We start from the raw sequence: 22,327 nt of genomic DNA, 5'->3' as shown, positions 1-22,327 counted from the left end.
GCTGACCAGGGGGAACCGCGTTTGAAAAGCCTGACTCCCTGGTCCATGAACAAAAATGTATTTGTTCCTGCTAATTTCTCGGCTCAAATCGCCCTTTTCATCTGACGTATGGCCGCCTAGTGATAGACTGTAGGTATCCTAATGGGAGTCGGGTTTTCTATGTCCTCCTTCCCCCCCCACATAAATCCATATATCACTTCATTACTGTTGCTTCCTATAGGTTCTGTGGCCCTTCTAGTGATGACCACACGTTTGTCTCTGACTGTAAGGCGATTATCAGCAGCAGGAGCCCTTCCCCACGGCTCTGTGTGTACAGTAGTAGTAGACCAAACACAATAAGATTGCCGGAAAATTAACCCCTATGTTCTCAAAGATGTCTCAAGACCGCTTTTCTGCTTTCCTCATTGGAAGAATCTTACTTTATCTTTATGTAGGACTTCATCCCCCCCCCAGTTTCTCAGAGTCATGTTTGAGACCTCATTGTCCATGTTTTACATTCATCATCCTTATAATGGGCTCCGATCCAGGTAGAATTTGTTTGTCACAGCCGCTTGTTAGTGTATAGTAGGAGCGCGTTTCGTGCTGGATCTCACCGTCCCTCTGCTTTTTTGTTACCTGTCATTGTAATGCATTACAGGAAGCCCGGAAAGGATATAATTGTCGGCAGAATGTCCTCATTGTGTCTTGGTCTCAATCATTTTATGAAAGAAGGCCGCTGTGTAATCTTGCCCGTTTATTGGGGAGCGCGGGATTTGCAGCTGTTCCCGCTTCAGCCATTGTTCGCCTGATTTTTCTTGCCTTTGATCTCCGACGTGATAACAAACTTCTGTCTGCTGTGTGTTGGATGCAGCTCGAAAAAGATTCTTTTGACTGTGGTCGAAGCACCTCAGTCATTATGCGTCGCTATTGTTTCTCGCGGCCCCGTGCTTGATGAGGACATGTCTAGAACAAGCCGATACCGGTGTTATCAGCAGCGGACATAGGATAACAGTTATGGATCAGGTCCTTGTGGCAGTTTCTTGCAAAATAAAATATTATATATATATAAGGCAGAGTTGATAATATAAGCAGCACCGCAGGTCCAAAGTAAAATAGGGTGCCAGCAGATGTTGGAGCGATCCAAAAATTGTAGAAAAACAAAAATATTCCACGGCACTACAGAAGAAGTAAAATAAATGTGACTTTAATTCACCAACGCAACGTTTCGGTCCACACACTGGAACCTTCCTCAAGCAGTGACTATGTGGGATGCTGTGATATACCCACATTGTCTGAGATAAGACAACCCCTTTAAATTGTTGCACTATCGACAACATGCCGCACCCTTCTCTTCTCTTTTTTTATTTGAAGCATGTGCCATCTTCCGAAGATTTCAAGGTTTTGAAATTTGAAGCAACTTGGAAAATAATCTTGAATAAAAAATATATGTTTTGATACACCTACAGCTCCTATGCAGACCTGTGTGTTTCCATGGTGACAGACTACAAACAAGCCCTGTGTAGTCTGAGCCTGCTGTCGTACGCTTTCATTTTTCCACTTTCTTTTGCTAATGTACATTTAGTAGGTTAGACATATAGGAAGGAGGGAGTGTTAATAATTACTGGGCGCTGTACATGTGGAGAGGGGTTCACATACATCATATAATACCAAAACAAGTACAGTAAGCATAAACTGACAGAAAAGGAACTGGGGGGGAGAGGACCCACCGGCAAGGTAAGGGGAATGGGGTGTGACGTGTTAGGCTTTGATGAAGAGGTGGCTTTTTGATGGCTTTTGAAAGTTGGTATGTTAGAGGAGGGAAATCTTGCAGACTCTTGTGAGGAGCAGGCAGGAGAAGAGCAAAGCAGGAGATCTTGTGGGGCGGTAAGGTCTGAGATATATGGAGGAGATGGGTCATGGACGGCCTTGTACGTCATTGTTCGTATTCTGAATGCGCTGAGATATGGTGAGACGGTGAAGGGATTGTCAGAGGGTAGAGGTGGCTTAACCGGGCAGCAGAGGTGCAAGTGTGTGAAATGGGAGGCCACCAAGGAAGGAGCTGCAGTAGTCTCGGAGCGAGAGGATCAGGGTATGCGCTAGAACTTTAGTTGACCTGACGTTGAGGAAGTGCGGATACGAGAAATGTTGTTGATGGCAGAAGGCGGTAAGGGCAAAGCGGCAGGATCAGACTGCACAGAGTTTGTGTGTAGTCTGTTACCATGGAGACACATAGCTTTGCATAGGGTCTGTGAACACAAAAGTATCGTAATGTTTAAACGTAGACTGTTTCATTTTTTTTTTTTCTCTCGTTATATTGCAATTAAAACAAATGCAAAGGTGGCCAAGACATTGACCCATGTACTGGACTTTAAAGCTCTCTGCTTGCCGACCGTGACTGACAACCATGCTAGTACACATTCAGATTGAACCCTTTCTGAAAGCGATTTGTGCTGATGAGTGGGTGGCGGTGGGGATGGGGGGTGTTAAATAAACGAGATGTCTGTGCAGCGCGTACAAGGTACTGCAGCCCATCTTAGGTTTTCATTAACAGTCTGTTCCTTTTTGTCCACAGATTGGTACGATTTGATCCCCTTGGGCATTATCTTCTTACAGCTATTGTGAACCCCTCTAACCAGCAGGTAAGCTTCAGAACGACCAGCCACCTCGAAGGTTATCATCCCCGCAAACGGCAAAGCTGCTTTTAAGGCCTCATGCACACGACCGTATGTGTTTTGCGGTCCCGCAAAAAAAAAAAAAAACGGATGATGTCCGTATGAAGTTTTTTGCGGATCTGTTATTTTTGTGGATCCATTGTAATAATGCCTATCCTTGTCTGCAAACTAAAAAAAAAAATAGGACATGCACTATTCTTTTTTTTTTTGCGGGGCTTTGGAACAGACATACTGATGCGGACAGCACATGGTGTGCTGTCCGCATTTTCTGCGGACTCATTGAAATGAATGGATCCGCATCCAAAAACGGAACGGACAAGGAAACAAATACGGTCGTCTGCATGAGGCCTAAAACGGGTTGTCTACTTTGGATTGCTCTTACTTGTTTGAAGGGTCCCTTGAAAATAAGCAGATCATGAAATGTTCCGCTGCGGGGACCCCCAGCAGACAGCTGTAATCTGTAGGGAAACTTAGCAGTAAAGGCGCATTTAGACACCAATAGTCGTCCGGATGTGCCGACGATCACCCGATGAACTAACGAAACACTCATCATCGCTCATGCAGGCCTAAACAGCGATCTATTGCTCAGAAGTTATGATTCTGTAGGAGGAAGAGGGATTGCTGTAGCGATCCCCCGTCCTCATACTGTGAAGGACATTGCTGCATGTAAATGTGCAGTCTCCTTCACTGAACGACTATCGGGAAGGAGCGCTTTCTTCCCGACAATTGGCCGGTCAGTCGGCCCATCTAAATCCACCTTGTGTTTCTGTGCAGCGCCACCACAGGGGATATTGAATCATTACACAGTAGTCATTCACATTACTGGGATGCCCACCCTATTTAAAGGGGCTATCCCATGATTAATGTAAGGCTACTTTCACACTTGCGGCAGTGTGATCCGGCAGGCAGTTCCGTCGTTAGAACTGCCCGCCGGAACCGTCGATCTGCATGTGACTGAAAGCATTTGTGAGACGCATCCGGATGCGGATCCGTCTCGCAAATGCATTGCATGAACGGATCCGTCTCTCCGCTTGTCATGCGGACAGACGGATCCGTCTTGTATCTTTTTTCAAATTTTTACCGGTCTGCGCATGTGGAGACCGGAACGATGCATCCGGCATTCCTATGGGAAAAAATGCTGGATCCGGCATTCTGGCAAGTCTTCAGTTTTTTTCGCCGGAGATAAAACCGTAGCATGCTGCGGTTTTATCTTTTGCCTGATCAGTCAAAATGACTGAACTGAAGACATCCTGATGCATCCTGAACGGATTACTCTCCATTGAGAATGCATGGGGATAAAACTGATCAGTTCTTTTCCGGTATAGAGCCCCTGTGACGGAACTCTATGCCGGAAAAGAAAAACGCTAGTGTGAAAGTACCTTAAATCGGACATCTTGTAGTATGTAATAAGCTTTTTCAAACAAAGCTCACAAGAAGGGTCCATTCAGACGTCCGCTATCAGCGGACCGCAAAACACTGACGCCGCACATCGCCGGCACATTGTCTGCAGCTATGGACAAGAATAGGACATGCTCTATTTATTTTTATTTTTTACGGAGCTGCGGACTGGAAGTTCCAGCCCCATTGAAAATAAATGGGTCCGCACCCGTTCCGCACAATTGTGGAACGGATCCGGACCCATTCTACGGACGTCTGATTGGACCTGAATCCAGAGATCTGCATGGAGGATGGAACGGAGCATGTGCACCCACTTCAGCGGGGTGCACCTAGAAATAAGAAAAAGAACAAACTACAAGTGGTGCAATACAGATACATTTTATTGAATAACTCACTGGTTCTATCAAAGTTTTAATAGTTTTTACCAGGTGCTGGTTCGAAAACTGGTTAAGAATATTTTTTGTGGGACAACCCCTTTAAGAGATGGCCCGGCCAATCGGGTGTTCTTTGTAGCTCCGCCACCAGAAATCTGCGCCAAAGCTATAGAACACTGATTAGACCATCGGTTGTCTGTGTAATGCAGGAGAGTTGAGAGACCTTCCTAGTGTGTTGTCTTTTTGGTGACCTGATTATTTTCTTACAGAGTGATGAAGAATCCGAGATCCCCCTTGATAGCGCCGAGATTCCCATCTACCGACAGCGCTCCCTGCTGCCGACTCAACCGGTCCGCCGTACGCCGCTGCTCCACAACTTCTTGCACATGCTGTCATCGCGCTCATCGGGCACCCAGGCTGGAGAACAGCCTCCAGTACAAGACTCTGCCACCCCCTCCCCTCCGCCACCACCTCCACCGCCTCCCCCAGCAACTGAAAGCAATCAAAGGCTTATTTATACTCGTATTCGAGACCGTGCCCCTGGTGTCACCACCCCATGCTGCCAAGACCCCAATATGCTGTGCCTCTGCGTCCGATGCTCTAGTGCCCGGTTGTCGTCTTCTCTTTTCCCCCACCCTGAAGCGCCAGGTACTCCCTCCACTTCTTCGGGGGCTACCTCCACTTCCTATTCTCCAGTACAAAGCGACCCCCAGCATTCTTTGGAGCGGCAGCAGCACCAGTCCTCTGCCCAGCACGATCATGGACTCCTAAGCCGACCTTCTGCCTTCAGTAGCGTGCACAGCAGCACAGCTGGTAACACACTGCGCAGTCTTAGCCTGGGACCTATGCGCCGCTCGCTCACCGGGCAGCCATCTCGCTATCAGCAGCCGACCACCGATATAGGTGGTTCTGAGTGGACTCGCACTGTGCTTAGTATGGGATCCCGTTCTGAGATTGAGCCCATGCCACCTCCCCGGACGAGTGCCTCGTCTGTAAGCTTGTTGTCTGTTCTCAGGCAGCAGGAAGGCGAGTCCTCTTCTTCTGTGTATACGTCGGCCACAGAGGGCCGAGGATTTCCCACCACTGAGCAGGATAACCCTGGCAGTCAGCCGCCTGTACCCCCCACCACCTCCCGAACAGATTTGCAGTGTGACCTGAGGCGGTTCTTCCTTGAGTATGACCGTCAATATGACCTTGAACCCGGTGCTCCGGGTGCAACCCCGGGACAGGCTCATGAAATGCTTAATAACAATCTGGAGCCTGAGCAGCCGGGCCCTTCACATCAGTCAAACCAGGCGCACAGCGGTGAGAGCGCTGCAAATCAGCCTAGAGGGCACATGAATCGGTGTCGTGCATGCCACAACCTGCTGACGTTCAACAATGACACTCTGCGCTGGGAGAGGACCCCACCAACGTATCAAGAAAGTGCAGCTATGCCCTCCTGGCAACCACCTCCCGTTCCTTCGCCAAGCACTTTCCAGGCTGGTCTGGCCGCTGGCAGCACAGAGCAGCCTGGCACCGCCGGGGTTGAGAGACCAGACATAGGAACCATACCTGGTGGCACTGGACGTTTGGAAGCTGGGACAACACCGGAAGAGAGAGCAGTGGGTGTAGCTTATAATCCTGAGACCGAGCACTGGGAACGGGTCTACAGTCAGCCTGCGACTGTGAACCGGGCTCCGAATGTATCCCAAGAGGCCTTACCACAAGATCTCCATGAGGAGGGCACAGAGGAGGACTCTCTTAGAAGGTAAGACATGCTCCTCAGGGCTCACCATGTGTCATACAGCAGGTACTCTTTTTTTAAAAAGGACCAGTCAGCGCTTTAGACTTGTCTGTTTTGGTCAATTATTGTATCCTTCATGAAACTACGTTTACCATGAACTCTGCGGCGTGCTGCTCCTCTGTTATTCCTCCTGAAATGTATGAATAGTAAGCACTCGTGGTTGCCGCTGCCATTTTTTTTATTGTGGTGTGACCCTACAAAATCATCCACTGTAAACAGAAATTGTTAAAAGGGTTTTCCGAAATTTTAATACTGAGGATAGGTCATCAGTATTAAAATCTCGAAAAACTAATTTAATCCCATTTGTCAATGAGTTTATACATTTCCAGGTGGAATAGCTAAGGAACAGCGCATTGAATGATGATGGTAAATCCTAGCAATATGCCATCAATGTCTGAGACGGGAATAGGCCTTTAAAGGGGTCGTCTCACTTCAGTTAGTGGCATTTAGTGGCTAGGGTCATCTTATAGGTGCGGGTCCCACCTCTGGGACCTGCTGTTATCGCCAGAACGTGGCCCCCAAGTGACCAGAGAGCACGGTCACCCTCCGTTCACCGCAGTGGGCGTTCTGAAAATAGCTGAGCGCTGGCTAGGCGCAATCGCCTAGCGCTGAATCTAGAGGTGGCGCTTGCATGGTCTGCTCTTCACTGCTATGGGACTTCCAAAAACAGTCAATACACTCGCTTGGGTATTTTTGGAACTCCCGTAGCGATGAATGGAGAGCGCGGCACAAATGCGTAGTGTGCTCTCCTTCACTTCAGGGGCCCGTTCTGGAGATAAGAGTGGGTTCCAGAGTTAGGACCCGCACCTGTCTGACACTGACGGTCAATCCTAGTGATATGCCACAAATGCTCACATGGGATAACCCCTTTAGAGGAGTTTTCCAGGACCCAACATGTCGCACGTAGCCATCTTAATTGCACAGACCACACGTGTAGGAGAGTTTGTAATATACGTTGTGTCCTAGCTGGGGTTTTGGATGGTGCGCATGGCCATATCGGGTGGATTCAGGAGTTTGTGCAGGGAATAGTCCTGGCCCAGTCCACAACTCGGGCTGGAAACCCGGTATAGGTCAGAAGGGGAGCGTCACGTTATCTCGGAAGGCCGATCCACGCAACTTGGGAACGCTAACTACATTACAAACTTTCTCCTACGAGTGTTCTGTGTGATTAGGGTGACTCTGCAGGGCCCGCTGGATCCCGGAAGACCCATTTTAAGTGTGGAGAGCTGGTAGATGCACTTTAACCACTGTCTACCTATGTAAGATGGCTAAAACTGCTGCAGGAGTGCGTGCAGTGTGAGGAACAGATTTTATCACTTGTCTGTATACCCCAGAGGTGTCGCCGCCCGACCACAGATTCCTGTGGTGCCGTGAGTTCAGCTCCGTTAAACCCCAAGTCAGAACATAAGATATCCAAGGAATATGAACATGAGAATCCAGCCAAATTACGATATTTGCTTTTGACCATGGCGGTGTGTAAACCACAGCCTGCTGTCCGGGGAAAAATGAGTAGAGAACGCAGCGCCCCCCTTCATCCTCAGGATCGGTTGTGTTCCTAGTTGTCAGGAGTGACGGTGTATCCTATGTGCAATCACTTTGGAAGATGAGAAAGTTGTCTTCGTTTCACCCATGGTCCATTGGTGCGGACATGCCTCTTGGGCAACCTGACTGTGGTATACCAGTAGTTTCAATCCCAAAACCAAACGTGTAAATTCTTGTTGTATGCCACCTCCACGATGGGACAGTATGGTGGAGTCAATGTTTGCCGTCAGGTAAGTCTACTTTACACTGGCGTTTTGGCTTTCCGTTTGTGAGATCCGTTCAGGGCGCGGTCCAAAACGGATCAGTTTTGCTCTAATGCATTCTGAATGGAAAAGGATCCGCTCAGAATGCATCAGTTTGCCTCTGTTCCGTCTCCATTCCGCTTTGGAGGCCGCTTGCAGCGTTTTGGTGTCCGTCTGACGAAACTGAGCCAAACGGATCCGTCCTGGCACACAATGGAAGTCAATGGGGACGGATCCGTTTTCACTGGCACAATAGAAAACGGATCCGTCCTCTATTGACTTTTAATGGTGTTCAAGACGGATCCGTTCTGAACGGATGCAGACGGTTGTATTGTCTGAACGGATCCGTCTGTGCAGATCCATGACGCATCCGCACAAAATGCGAGTGTGAACGTAGCCTAATCTGTCCTATTTCCAGGGATGTCCACTATGTCTGATCGGTGGGGGTCAGGCGCCCGGGATCAGCGGTCTGAAGAAGCTACAACTCCCTGGTGAGCGCTGTGGTCTCCTCGTAGCTTGCACAGCACCATCCATTGTAATAGCGGCTGTGCTTGGTATTATGCTCGGCCCCTTTCACTTGCTCCTAGGCCGGGTGTCGGACCCCCACGATCAGATACTGATGACCTAGGATAGGTCATTGGTGTTAAACACTCAGACATCCCCTTTAATACAGGTATGATTATGCTCAGCAATGCGGGCACATATGAACATGGGACCAGCACAGACGCCTTCAGCTGCCAAGCGCACATGTAACAGGTCGGCCCGTGTCATAGGTACAAATCTGCTGTCTTAAGACTGACATGTCCGGAGAGGTGACGGGTCATTTTTAAGCAGGCAAATATAATGAAGTTGTCTGACGCAGGCAATAACTTGCTATACGTCTTCTTTCCACTTGGTGGTGCTGCAGGACACAAGGTATTGCATCTAATCTGTAGCGGGAGCCGTCACCATTAGAGGATATTTGGGCTTTATGTACATTGCCCCCTGCAGGCAGAGCCCTGTATGGTCCGTCTGGAGACCCTTTGGCCCTTGCGGGGAACGCTCCAAGCCTTTTCATTAGGGTTAGTTTCACACGGGTTTATTATGTGGCGGAAAATCTGTAGTGTATTACAGTAGAAGTACATTTTTCAAATTTCCTCCCCCCGCAGCATGTCAATTTATTTTGCGGATTTCGCCCTTTGCAATGACTAGTGTGAAATTGGCAGAAAACTCGGTTGCAAATCTGCATGCAACGGGTTGTTGTCCCTCTTGATTAAAGTCCCAGTTTTTGGACGCCTGAGAATAGCTGCTTCTTATGAAGGCGGCCCATGTCTACATGTCCTATTAGGGCCTATGGGCATCTAGGAAGGGGGTCCCCAACTCGCCCCACCCTATATGAGCCAGAACAGAGTGGCACTTTAGCAGACCTGTCTTTTTTTTTTTTTTTTAAAGGGGGTTTAATATTGATGGCCTATTTGCCGAATGGGTCATCAATATCTGATTGGTGGCAGTCCGAATTCCAACACTCCCGCCGATCAGCTGCTTGAGGGCCGTAGCCTATTCCTCAGCCAGTGATCACATGATCTAGGCGCAGCTCAACCCCCCCATTCAAGTGAATGTGCCTGAGCTGCAATACCAAGCACTGCCACTATACAAGAGGCGGCGCTGTGCTCGGTAAGCTGTCGGGAGGCTGCAACGCTCACTGGAGCACTGCAATCTCTTCAGCTGATCGGGCGGGGTTGTTGGACCCCCACCAATCAGATATTGATGACCTATCCTGAGGATAGATCATCAATAATAAACACCTGGAAAACCCCCTTTTCATCCTCCATTCACACTTCCGCAATTCTGTTCCGTATTTTGCGGAACGGAATTGCGGACCCATTAATTTCTATGGGGCCACACGATGTGCTGTCCGGATCCGGAAATGCGGATCCGCAATTCCTTCCCGAAAAAAATGGATCATGTCCTATTCTTGTCTGCAATTGCGGACAAGATTAGGCATTTTTCTATTATAGTGCCAGCGATGTGCGGTCCGTAAAATGCGGAACGCACATTGCCGGTGTCCATGTTTTGCGGATCTGTAGATCCGCAAAACACATACGGATGTGTGAATGGACCCTAAACCCTCCCTGTTCCACCGTTCCCTTGTAATACTCGGAGGGGAAGTATCCTAGTCCTCAGCAGCTCTTTTATTGAATTCTCGGGCTGGCACCTTCGCGGGCACTTGAGAGTTCAGTTTAATGGCCGGTCGATGAAGTTCGCACTGCTTGTGGACTAAAGAGAAGCTATTCAGCCGCAGCGTAGAGGCCACGCTCTCCTCGTCGCCTGGTCTCTCCGCTGTACCGCAGCAATGTCTCTTCCCTCCCGTCGAGCTTCCTCTCCTGTGGCTAATGTGTAAAGCCTCATGGGAGGTGTAGTCCTCCAGCAAAGCGCAAAGGCTGCCCGTTATGGCCTTTCGCGTTTTGGTCTCTAGGATTGTTTGCTTTTAATTTGCTGTTCTGGTATATCCGTTCCCTCGGCTTCCAGTAGACTGCGGGTTTCTTGCTGAGGGTAGGTTAATTGCCTTTAACGGCTCCTGTGGTACAGACGTGTATACTCGCCAGCTGGTCCCGGGTGTATTGCAGATAGAATAAAATGCGAGTGCTCCAGTATCTTATATTCTGCAGGGACTCGCACAACATGCGTGATCTGTAAGTCATAATGACTACTACCCATCTCGTGTGTGGGGTTTATGTTTTTGGAATGGCACCCTATACCCCTTAAAGGGCAAAAAGCATTTTTGATGGCCCATACTCAGGATAGTTCATCAATTGGGGGGGGGGTCCCGACTCCCACACTAATCAGATTCTTAAAGAGGCCTTTTCCTAGGCAGGTGACATCACATTCATCGGTCACATGGTCTACGTGCAGCTCAATCCCATTCAAGTGAATGGGGTTGAGCTGCAGTACCAAGCACAACCACTATCTAATGAATGGCGCTGTGAGGGAGGCAGACCCCCGCGCCTCTGATATTGATGACTAGGGATGAGCGAATTTCATATTTTGAAGTTCGTGTGCGGGTTGGTGTTGCGGTATTTACTGAATTGCGTTACCACGGACATAACGCAATTCCATGACGGAATGCCTTTAAAGGCATTCAGTTATTCATTCCGTCATAATAGAAGTCTATGGCCTGCATAACGGGTCCCTCCGGTTTACGATATGCAGGAGAGGACTCTAGCATAACGTAAACCGGAGGGATCCGTTATGCAGGCCATAGACTTCTATTATGACGGAATGCCTTTTAAAGGCATTCCGTCATGGAATTGCGTTATGTCCGTGGTAACGCAATTCAGTAAATACCGCAACACCAACCCGGACACGAACTTCAAAATATGAAATTCTTTCATCCCTAGTCATCAATATCAGATGCCTCATGCACACAATTATATGCATGCAAAACACGGATACCGGCCGCGTGCGTCCTGCACTCTTCTCAGGCCCTGTGATAGAAGTGCCTATTCTTGTCTGCAAGACGGACAAGAATAGGGCATGTTCTATAATTCGCGGATCGGCCGCACCGATGCGGACAGCACACCTATGAAAGCCGCAAGTCTCAGGAAAATCGTGCAACCAAGAACATTTGTGCAACTTTTCGGTTGCCCGACTATGTAATAGCTGTGATTTGACGGTAAGGACGCAGCCCAATCTCAGAAACGTAGCAGCTGTCGCTCGCTACTTGCATTGTGGTCCTTAATGAAAAGTCACTATTGACTGTGGCATCTATGGGGGGTTAAACACTCCTGGATTGGTGCCTCTGCCAGTATGGGCCATTCCAGCAGGAGCCCGGCTCTCACGTGAGGCCCGAGTCCCTGCTGTCTTCCGCACGGGAGAGCTTAGACTGGGCCACCATAGAAAGGTGGCGGCGGTCCAGAATAAGGACTTTTGGCCGCACCCTTAGGCAGCAAGGCAACAGTCAGTTCTTGAAGTTGATGGGTTGGAAACAGGAAACGTGGGCAAGGGACTGAGACGAGGACTAAATTTACAATGGGCGATCATGTGGGGTGTTCCTGGGATGTAGTGGTTAGTACCTACCAAAAGTGGTCCAAGGAAGGGGAACTGGCGGCAAAGACATGGATGCCAAGGCTTATTGACGTGGGTGGGGTAGAGCTATTGTAGGACAAGTAGATGGAGAAGTTCCTGCAAAGGGGTTGGGACACGCAGGAGATGACGGCTGTTCATGGGTATCCGGTTTTAATGTTATGACTGATCGATGACGACTCTGGCCTGAAATGCGTCAGCGCTCTATACATCACCACATCACGTATATATAATATAGTTAAAGCCCAGCTGTTTCTTCAGATGAGGCTTTCAGCGGTGACATATAGAGATCCGCAGGCTGTGATTTGGGGAAGGGAGTCATTTGTATATAGCAATTAGCGGCGTGCGATCGGCGCTGGCACCGCTGTTCCTAATAACAGGCTTGCCGGAGTCGGGACCTCGCAACGAGCGTTACATATAGGAGAGATGAGACCCGTGTCATTGACAGAGATGGAAAATGAGAGGTTTTACACACGACAGATTGGAGGTGCGAGGTTAATTATCTCTGTTCCGGTTAATGACTCAAATAACGCATGCTTAATGAGCAGCGGAGGACTGACTAATGTCTGCGGTCGGACACGTGGGAAGACGCGGCTGGCGTGATGAGGGGGTGCTGGGCTGCCTGTACGGGTGTCAATTCTATCTGGCATAGAACGGGGAAGGGGGGGTTTGGGAGGTGTTGTGATTGAAAGTCACCCGTCAGTTTTTGCTTGATGTACTTTTTTCGGGTGTCGGCCATTACAGCAGCCTTAGTGTAGAGGTATCCGCCCTGCTGCTCTCTTAAAGGGGTTGCCTTTACTCATCGCCCCGACCCTTGTTTGGTCGCCAGCACTTGCTCCTGGTCCTTCCATACACATGCACACTTTGCCAGTCATGCGTGTGTGCCGGACACCAATATTCACCATTTTCCTCAGACTGGTTGGTAGAGGGGGCATGCCGGACCACCCCCACCTGACCGCGGTTCAGAGCGGCCTTGCTGCCACCATCCAGGGCGCAGAATGATCTTTACTCTCCTGTCGCAAGTATTAGGGCTGTAGGGGTTTTCTGCCGCCTGCTGTAAACAAGAATCATTCCATTCACTGACTGCAAGCAAGGATCTTCAAAACAATGAGAAATTCAACCACATAGTATGCTAGTAAATTGCTTAAAGGGCTTGTCCATCCCTTTACAAACGACGGCCCATCTTCACGTTGACGGCAGTTCCAACACCCCCACACAGTCTTCTGTAGTCACTCCAGCGCTGGAATTGCACCGCCTCACTGCTTCTATTCACTTCGGCTCTTGGAGGGAACTGCCCCGAAGCCAGGAGCAAGACGTGCTCTCCCTAAGCTTCAGCAAAGGGAAGCTAGCGATCCTTGACCTGAGCCGAAATGGCGCCCCGTCCAGCCAACCATTTGGTAGGAGGCCTCTAAATGCGGCGGTAACGCTCCGATCAATGGTAGTACTGGACATGGCAGCCATTGATCACTTTCGGGACACAAGGGACATTTGTGCAGGTCTGCATCTCATTCACAATGCATCCTGACGCTTTCATCATACGTTTTCTCAAAACCCTGACTTTTCTAAATGTCAAATTATCCCAGTGATCCATCATTCGGCTGTCGGAGCAGACAACGCAAGACCTGATTATTTTCCTCTGTATCTGCTTAAAGGGGCGGACCAAGATTTTACTATGAATGGCCTGTTCTCCGGATAGACCATCAGTATCTGATCGGTGGCGGTCAGACACCCCACCAATCAGCAGTTAGAGTGGCTCTGTCCATTGTGTAGTGGATGGAGTTGGTAACCGCATCGCTGCTCCGATTCTAAGATTTTAATACTGATGACCTATCCTCTGGATAGGTGATCAGTGGGGGTCTGACACCCGGGACCCCCACCGATCAGCTGTTTGAGAAGGCAGTAGCGCCACGGCCTTCTTGCAGCTTTTCCTAGGCCGTGGGATGTCGCGTTCATCGGTTACGTGGCCTAGGAGCAGCTCAGCCCCCATGGAAGTGAACGGGACTGAGCGCGATACCAAGAACAGCCGCTATAGCGTGTATGGCGCTGTGCTTGGTGAGCTGTGAGTATCGTTGCCTTCTCAAACAGCCGATCAGCAGGGGTTCCAGGTGTCGGACCCTCAAAGATCAGATACCGATGACCTATCCAGAGGGTAGGTCATCGGTATTAAAATCTCGGAAAACCCATATGGAAAAGGTTGTCTTTGTGAGCCAAAATCTTTAAAGCGACCCTCTGAGCAAGAAGGAAAATGGTAAATGCAGTTTTTATTTTCTCTCGGACAGGATATTGCCCACTGCCCCGGGTTATACTCACCTAGCCCCATCCTTCCAAACACTCGGCTTCTCTTGAGCAGCTGCTTGTGTAGTGGCTGCCATGAGCTGCCCAGGAACCTGTATAGGAATTAGAGGAGTATGCTCATCTTATAAAGTGATGCCTGTTGCTAGGATATGCCACCACTTTATGATCAGTAGGGGGTCCGACCTCTGAAAACGAAGGGGACGCAGCACTGGTGTAGCTCCGTGTCCACTTCCGTGGTTGTGTAGTGAACTGCTGATGTCAAATACCGCTGCAGACCCTTCGTTTGGGGATTCATAGTAGTTTTATAGGTTGGACGCCCACTGATCATAAAGTGTTGGCATATCTGAGTGAGCCGTCATCCCTTTATAATATAAGAGTGCCCCTTTAACTCTGTGCCTGTCCTCTAGGGATAAAGAAGCTGAATATGCTTTTTCCCACAGGGTCCCTTATCTCCGGGGAGAGCAGAGACTCCTCGTCTGGTTTACTTCTTTCACTTCCAGGCGGTGGGTGAGTTTAAAGGCTGTAGATGCCTTCAGAGCTGTTTTTTCTGATTGCTTTTTAGTCATTTTGGACTAAAAATCTTCCCTCCACCCGTTCCCTTTAATTGGTCTTAATTAAAACATTTCAGCAGTTTTTGAGAAGCAGGGTTTAAAAATCAGTCTGTTTGCAGAGTATCACTTCTGAGTCCCGTCAGCTGATGGCTCATGTGAAGCCTTATCTCTGACCTCATAAACGCTCATTCTTGTCAGTTTTAGGGTCCATTCACACGTCCGTAAGTGTTTTGCGAATCCGCAAAACACGGACACTGGCAATGTGCATTCCGCAATTTGCGGACCGCACATCGCTGGCACTATAATAGAAAATGCCTAATCTTGTCTGCAATTGCGGACAAGAATAGGACATGTTCTATTATTTTTTTGAAACGGAAGCACGAATGCGGATGCGGACAGCACATTTCGGCCCTATTGAAAATGAATGTGTCTGCACCCGTTCCACAAAATTGCGGAACGGATGCGGACCCATTTTGCGGATGTGTGAATGGACCCTAAGAGTTTAGCTATAGTGAGCTAGCTATGATTAAGGTGAGGAGATCAGAGATTCACATGAGCCTTCAGCTGATGGGACTGAGAAATTATACTCTGCCAACAGGCTGATTTTTATATATATAATATATAATTTTTTTTTTTAACTCCTATGTCTCAAAAACTGCTGAAATTTTTTAATAAAGATTGAAAAAATGATCGTTTTCCCCAAATGAGTAAAATGCAAACATTAAATAAAAATTGCCCTGAAGGTGTCCATAGCCTGTAAAATGCTCTAAATACACCGCAGGCTGATTTTCTGGTATAATGAGAAGAGCTCAGTGTCTATGAATCCAGGGCGGCCGCGCTGATACCTATTTTTAGTTGGTGCTGAAGGTGGAATCTCCAGGAAATCGGTGAAGCAGGTCTGACCTGGCCAGAGGCTTCCCCACTGCATCCAGATGTAGCCACTGCCGTCACCGAGCATCCGCTGAGCTGCCAGGTGCTGCTCTCTGAGAGGGGGGGCGGGGGGAATATTTATAGAAGTGGGGGGGGGGCTCTGCATTCCTTAGAGACTATCCTTTAACTCTTCTCTAGCCTGGATGTAGACCATAGGGTTCCAGAGTCTTGATTCCCATCCTGCACATACAGATCGCACTGATCCATCTCTGAAGTAGTTCACCGTTGTATTCTTATATACATAGTGTATTCAAGGAGATATCCAGATGGAAATGATGGCAGTTCAGACACCCAGCCAAGGGGTGGCGCTCTATAGAGCAGTAGCGCCGAGTGACGTCACGTTCATCGGTCACATGGCTAAGCGCGATACCCAGCGCGGCCGCTATACTATGTGTATGGCGCTGTGCGTGGTAAGAGCGCCGGTGCCTTCTCAAACAGCTGATTACACGTTGGTGTAATGTGTATGTTCGCCTTGTGTGTGGGGGTCAGCAACACAGTCTAGTGGGGGGGATTTTCCCAGTATAGACAGTGATGACCTCCTACCACTAGGATGCACCATCAGGGGTCCTACTGGTTCAGTCTTTTCTGAGTACTAAAACTTCTTAGGACTGTGGTATAATACCAGACACAACACGTAGTTGGGACCAGTAGTCTGTCTCTAAAGGATCTGGGGCCCCTACATTTTAAGAATCTGTGAGGTCCCCGGTAAATATCAAGCCCACGACCAAGTTTAGTTGAGTCCTATGTAAAAAGCACGAGTCTGCAGCATCTAGAGGTGCGATAAAACATATGCGTATCCTGTGTTATCTGTGTACACTTGTTACCCGTTATTGTAATCCTGCCTGTGATGATAATGAGATGACTGCAGCGCAGAGAAAACTTCGTGCTGCAGTATTCTGAGGACAGATCGGTCTATCGATGGCAGGGGTGTGCAGATCCCGTATCTATCTTCTCAGCGGTCTCTGCCTCTGCCCTACGATCTTTTTACGGACGTCCATATTTGCTCGTCTCCAGGTAGAGTTCCCCTTTATGACTTCTCCTCGCTGCCATCGGCGTGCGTCCCATACCCACTTCCCTCTCTTTCTCTGCCCTTATCTGCTTCTGCTTTCTCTCCCCTCGTTCTTTATCTGTCCTCTGTGAAAAGAAGCTTAGCTGCAGGCTCCACGCGGTCGAGGCAAGTTGGCGTTTTCCTGCAGCGCCGCTCTAAACCTGCTGTCACAGATAAGTGTTTTTTAGTTTTTTTTCGTAGCGTTAAACACAATTCAGCATCTTTCTCTGTCCTCAATTCCATTCTTCCGCTCCAGAGAATGGTAGCCCGCATCCACCCGTCCTTTTCAGAGCCGGAGGGGGGGAGCGGCACCGAACGGAGACGAGCCTCGTCAGTGCCGCGTCTTCCACTCCTTTGTTCGTCCTAATAGGATATGTAAATTCCAATCTGGGAGAAAATGGAACATTTTTTAATGAAACGGCAAAGTACAAAAGCACTCCAAATCAAAAAGGAAAATCCCTGCGCCTGTGAATCAGCCGCTCGGTTTCAGAGGTTCCAAGAGAAGTCAATGAATGGCCTCCGTCTCCTCACTTTTCATCCCGCTCAACCCGTTCGGTTTTTGATGCCCCCCCACCCCCCCCTTAAGAGCAGAGGAATAGTAGAGGGTTCTGCTTGTCGCTCACACACTGGTAAAGGCTCGGTGTCTGCTCCGAGCTATAACGTCACCTTCTTTGAGGGCTTCGTTGAACTATCCCTCAGTCATGGCCAAAAGTTTTCAAACTGACACACATTTTGGTTTTCACCAACTCTGCTGCTTCAATGTTTTTGGATCTTTTTGTCAGATGTTTCTATGGTATATTGGAACTTTTTTATTTATTTTTTACTTTTCATGACAAATCCATCAAGTTTATGCAAAAACTCAATATTTCCAGTGTTGACCCTTTTTTTTCAAGACTTCTGCAGTTTGGCCTGGCATGCTGGATATCGGCTTCTTGATATCTGGGGAGTGTCCTGTGCATGGGCCCAAAATGTCAATGTTTTGTTCACCTGGCCACTTGGTTCTCATGTTTGCCTTGTGACATGGTGTCCATCATGCTGGAAAAAGCATTGCTCATCACCACTTTGCTCCTGGATGGTTGGGAGATGTGGTTGGAGGATGTTTTGATCCCATATTTATGGCAGTATTGTGAGTGAGCCCACTCCCTTAAATGAGAAGCTGTTGGCATGACACAGGCCTCACGGTAGGGCTCACCATTGCTTCTACAGACATTTTTCCAGATGTCCCCAACAGTCTGAACAGGGCTTCATCAGGGGAAATGCCTCCCCCCCCCCCCCCAGTCCTCTACAGTCCAATACCCATATTGCCGCAGAATGTCATCTGTTTTTGATGGTTTTCTTGGAGCAAAGTGGCTTCTTTGCTTCACTTCTTGGCCTGAAGCCTTCACTTCACTGTATGTGGAGATCCACTAACACCTGCCTGCTGCAATTCCTGAGCAAGCTCTGCCCTGGTGGTGACCTGATCCTCTTTAGGAGATTGGCACTTGCTTGGGCACCCTGAAGCCTTTATATCGCAGCAATTAAACCTCTCTCCTTGTTCTTGATGATCCGATAAATGGTTGACTTAGGTGCAATCTTACAAGCAGCAGTGTCCTTGTGTCACGATCAGTGTGGGGGGGAAAACTCCACACCGAACACAGGAGGGAAGGGGAACAGTAACTGGGCCTGGAAACTAGGGAAGAAAGAGGTCACCTAATCCGGGCCCTGACTACCTATCAATATGAATAGACCTTGAAGGTAGGAATATTCATATGCAGGATACCTAGGCCCTCATTTCTCCATAAGGCCCTAGAATAAGGTTAGGACCAGAGACAACCCATTCCTCCCCACATGGACGAATGGAAGTCTCTGTCTCAGGCCCAGACACAACAACAGGGAATATAACAAATACAAACAAATGCGACACTTAACTTTTGTAGAGATGGAAGAACAGGAACACCAGAGACGACCTCACACCAGCTCAGCCAAACCCAAATGAAGCTATCAACCGCATAGTCAGAAAGGTGGGGTGAGACTATAAAGGGTAGAAGTGATGACCACTGAGCAACAGCTGAGAAAAGGGAAGTGGTCATTAACCCTATTAACACTGAATCAAGAGAAATCAAGGAGGCTGTTAGATTCCTCCACGCACCTTGTCTGTGGAGCCCTTTTGATGCAAAGCAATGATGACTTCACATCTCCTTGGAGGTAACTATAGTTAACAGAAGAAGACAATAATTTAAAGCAACCAGCCTGCTCTTCTAATTCGGTCAGCATGACAGAGTGATAGCACCTGCTTGTCCTTCTTAACACTTTCTCCTGAGCTAACGAGAAGATCACTTTTTCTGGCATGGGCTGAAATGGAGGTTTTGTGATTACGTTAATTTTCATGGCAAGAAAAAACTTTGTAATTAATTGATATTCATCAGATCACTCTTTATAAAAAAATCTTGAGTTCAAGTCGCCTTAAAAACCGAAGCAGAAAATCCAAAATTGTGCCAGAATCAAAACTTTTTGGCCATGACTGTCAACTATGCATGGCCTAACCTGTCGGTTGTGAACCAAAACTATCAAGGGGATTTTGGGATTGATCCTGTTCCCAGTTGATCATAGACCTTAGGAGAAAGTCTTCAGGCTCCTGTGTCAGACCATGATGAAATATAGGCCTTCGGTGTCCTAATCGTACAGGTTCTCCCAAAAAGTAGTTTCCAAATGCTATTCCCAAAAAATGTGCTTTCCCAACTTGCGACAATAGCTGAGCACGCCGCAATTAAGTAAAGGTGGCCATGCATTCAGTGTGCTCTCCTTCTCTTTGGGAGCTTTGTTCTATAGATGGGTGCGGGCACCTATCTGACATTGGTGATATGCCACCTGCATTCATGGTGAGACATCCCCTTTAAGCATTAATTTGCAAAATAAAACAAAAAAACATTTGTCCTAAATATATCAACTGATTGTGTGGGGGGGGGGATATATTTTTAATCAGCAGGATCAGACCTTATGGCTGATTTTAATGGGGTTGATCCTGCTGCCAGAAGCCCTTTATGGGGAAACATTTTGACAGCGTATATATGTGCGTTGTACGTATGTCTTCCTACGTCGTATTGTGATGTTTTGATTTAAACCAGAGATGCCCAACCTGCTAAAACTACAGCTTCCATCATGCCTGGACAGCCTACAGCTATCGGGGTATGCTGGGAGTTGTAGTTTTGCAACAGCTGGAGGGCTGCAGGCTGGATATCCCTGTATTAAACCATTTCTAGGGGCGTGGAGACTATGATTTTAGGAAGCACTGTGGGGTGTGAGAATTACTGTGACCAACGCTCCTGTGTAATTTTTTTTTTTTAATCCCCCCCCTCGTTCGTTTACGGCGTGTCCGTGTCGGGATGCTGGCGCGCGGGTCATGTGATATATCATTTGCGTCTCCACTGCCCCAAAATCTGCAAATAATTTACCGGTCTGCCTCCAGCCTCCTGAATAAATTACCTCCTCCTCGCCCCGTGTGCCTTCCTGCGGTTCCACTCTTTGCAGATCTGCCCCCCCCTTACGTCTGCTTTGTCACCAGGCGGAAAATCTGCTCCTTGCAGCAGAAGGTTCTCCATTTAATGGAATTAAGAGCTTAAAAAAAAAAAAGTTTCCGCAGCGATGGAGGATTGAGAGCTGAACAAATGGCGTTTCATCTTCAGTCGGAGCAGCGAGCCCTATTATCAGACGTACCTGTAGGAGCCGTCTTTAAAGACTTTCACAGCCGTTTCGGAAAAATTCCAAAATCCTGGGGGTTCACGGCGATGTCTGGTGGCGGGTTTACTGCAGCAATTGCATGATCTCATTGTTTCCCTATGGAAGGTGGGGGGGGGGGGGGCAAATCTGGAAAATTCTGACTGTTTGGGAATTCTTTTGTTTGTCACCACAGCGTCGTTGTGCCAGGGGTTACTTTTTACCACCGCCATCTACTTGTCAGTAGAAATTGCTGTAGAACCGTAGCCGAAATGATACAAGTCCTTGAATTGTCCCCTTCCGTGACACTGTCACAGCCGTGCAGCTGCATTTCCTGATGAAGTAGGCATCCGGCGGCGAGAGGCGCATCATCGGGCAGGGCGGTCAGGTACTAGATTGTGACGCTGTCACTTTAATTCTATTCTAGTTAGCAACTGGAATACCAACATGGCCGCCGTTTTGTATAAGGGTAAGCCGGCCATTTCCATCCGAAATGTCATTCAAACACTTGTTCAGCAGACGGCTGTTCTTCCCGATTTCCCCCCATATGTTTTCAATGGGGGGAAGGGTGTACGCCAAGGGGTGGCTCATCTCCCTTGAGAACAACGGATCAGGCATGTTGAAATGAAGCCGGGACCTTCAGACGCCAGAGGGCGGACGACCCTTTAAATTACAGATGAGACCGGTCTCTTTCTGATTGAAAAACTACTTTGGATTATATCGGGTCACCGTTTCTGGTAATTGCGCGCCCTTCTTCAGGCTGGGTGACTGTAGTGTAGAATTTAAAGGGGCATTACGGTCTCCTAAAGCGATTACATAGTGCCATCACTTTGTTTGGTGATATAGCGCTGTGCGCCCTTCACTGTCTTACCCCTGCGCAGTGGTCCTCAGCCACCCTCCTGCGCACAGGTCGATTCAACCAAATATGGCCCTTCCCTGCAGTGCTGGGTGGCTGGTGCATGGAAAAATTAGAAGGGCGCTGTCCGGCATCCCCTCTATTATTGGTATTGGTGGGGGTCCTAGTGGTCAGACGCTGAGCGAGCCCACCAAGAGCCAAGATGAGGAGAGACTTCTAGAGGGCTGTTTAGTACCAAGCAGTACATGGCCCCGGCCCAAAGCCACCTGATGGGTGTGAGCCTTTAATAATCTCATATCCGCGCACGCCGTATTATCACGTGATCCCTGGAGTATAGTATTCCAGTGCCGTGTCTTGCTTTTTTTATCTTGATTTTACATTTTTTCATGATTCAGCCTTTTGCAAGGTTGACCAACACTCCTTTAAGTTCCTGACATATCGCCTAGAGCAGTCCTGCCCAACCAGTGGCCCTCCAGCTGTTGCAAAACTAGAACTCCCCCATGCCCTGCTATAGGCTGATAGCTGTAGGCTGTCCAGGCATGCTGGGAGTTGCAGTTCTGCAACACCTGGAGGGCCGCAGGTTGGGCATGCCTGACCTAGAGAATTGCATATAGGAGCCCTGGTGGTCAGGAGGGGCAACCAGACCATCGGAGCAACATAGAGCCCTCTGGTCATATCTCAGAGGGGGATTTCCAAGTGTTAAAGGCAGTCTGTCGTATCTAATAGCGCTGTATCGCAGAAGATTGCAGACACCTGTGTGCACTGGGTCTGTATTCCATGTCCAGGAAAATAACTTTAAGGGTCCATTCACACGTCCGCAATTCTGTTCCGCCTTTTGCGGAACGGAATTGCGGACCCATTCATTTCTATGCGGCCACACTATATGCTGTCCGCATCCG

The 22,327-nt window shown here is 48.5% G+C and overlaps 1 protein-coding gene across 3 annotated transcripts in view; it reads left to right on the top strand.

Annotated features, from left to right (window-relative positions):
• AMBRA1 (autophagy and beclin 1 regulator 1) overlaps positions 1-22,327 on the top strand; it is an 86,799-nt gene that overhangs the window by 16,653 nt on the left and 47,819 nt on the right. For all 3 annotated transcript variants that reach the window (XM_040409161.1, XM_040409160.1, XM_040409162.1), the window contains exons 6-7: positions 2,552-2,618; positions 4,693-6,173. In XM_040409161.1, the coding sequence (XP_040265095.1) occupies positions 2,552-2,618; positions 4,693-6,173 (1,548 nt within the window). The remainder of the gene's footprint in view (positions 1-2,551; positions 2,619-4,692; positions 6,174-22,327) is intronic.

The sequence above is a fragment of the Bufo bufo genome, chromosome 10, assembly GCF_905171765.1.
Source record: "Bufo bufo chromosome 10, aBufBuf1.1, whole genome shotgun sequence".
Taxonomy (NCBI): Eukaryota; Metazoa; Chordata; class Amphibia; order Anura; family Bufonidae; genus Bufo; species Bufo bufo.
The sequence above is the reverse complement of the archived record's forward strand: the minus strand, read 5'-3'. Positions and strand labels throughout refer to the sequence as shown.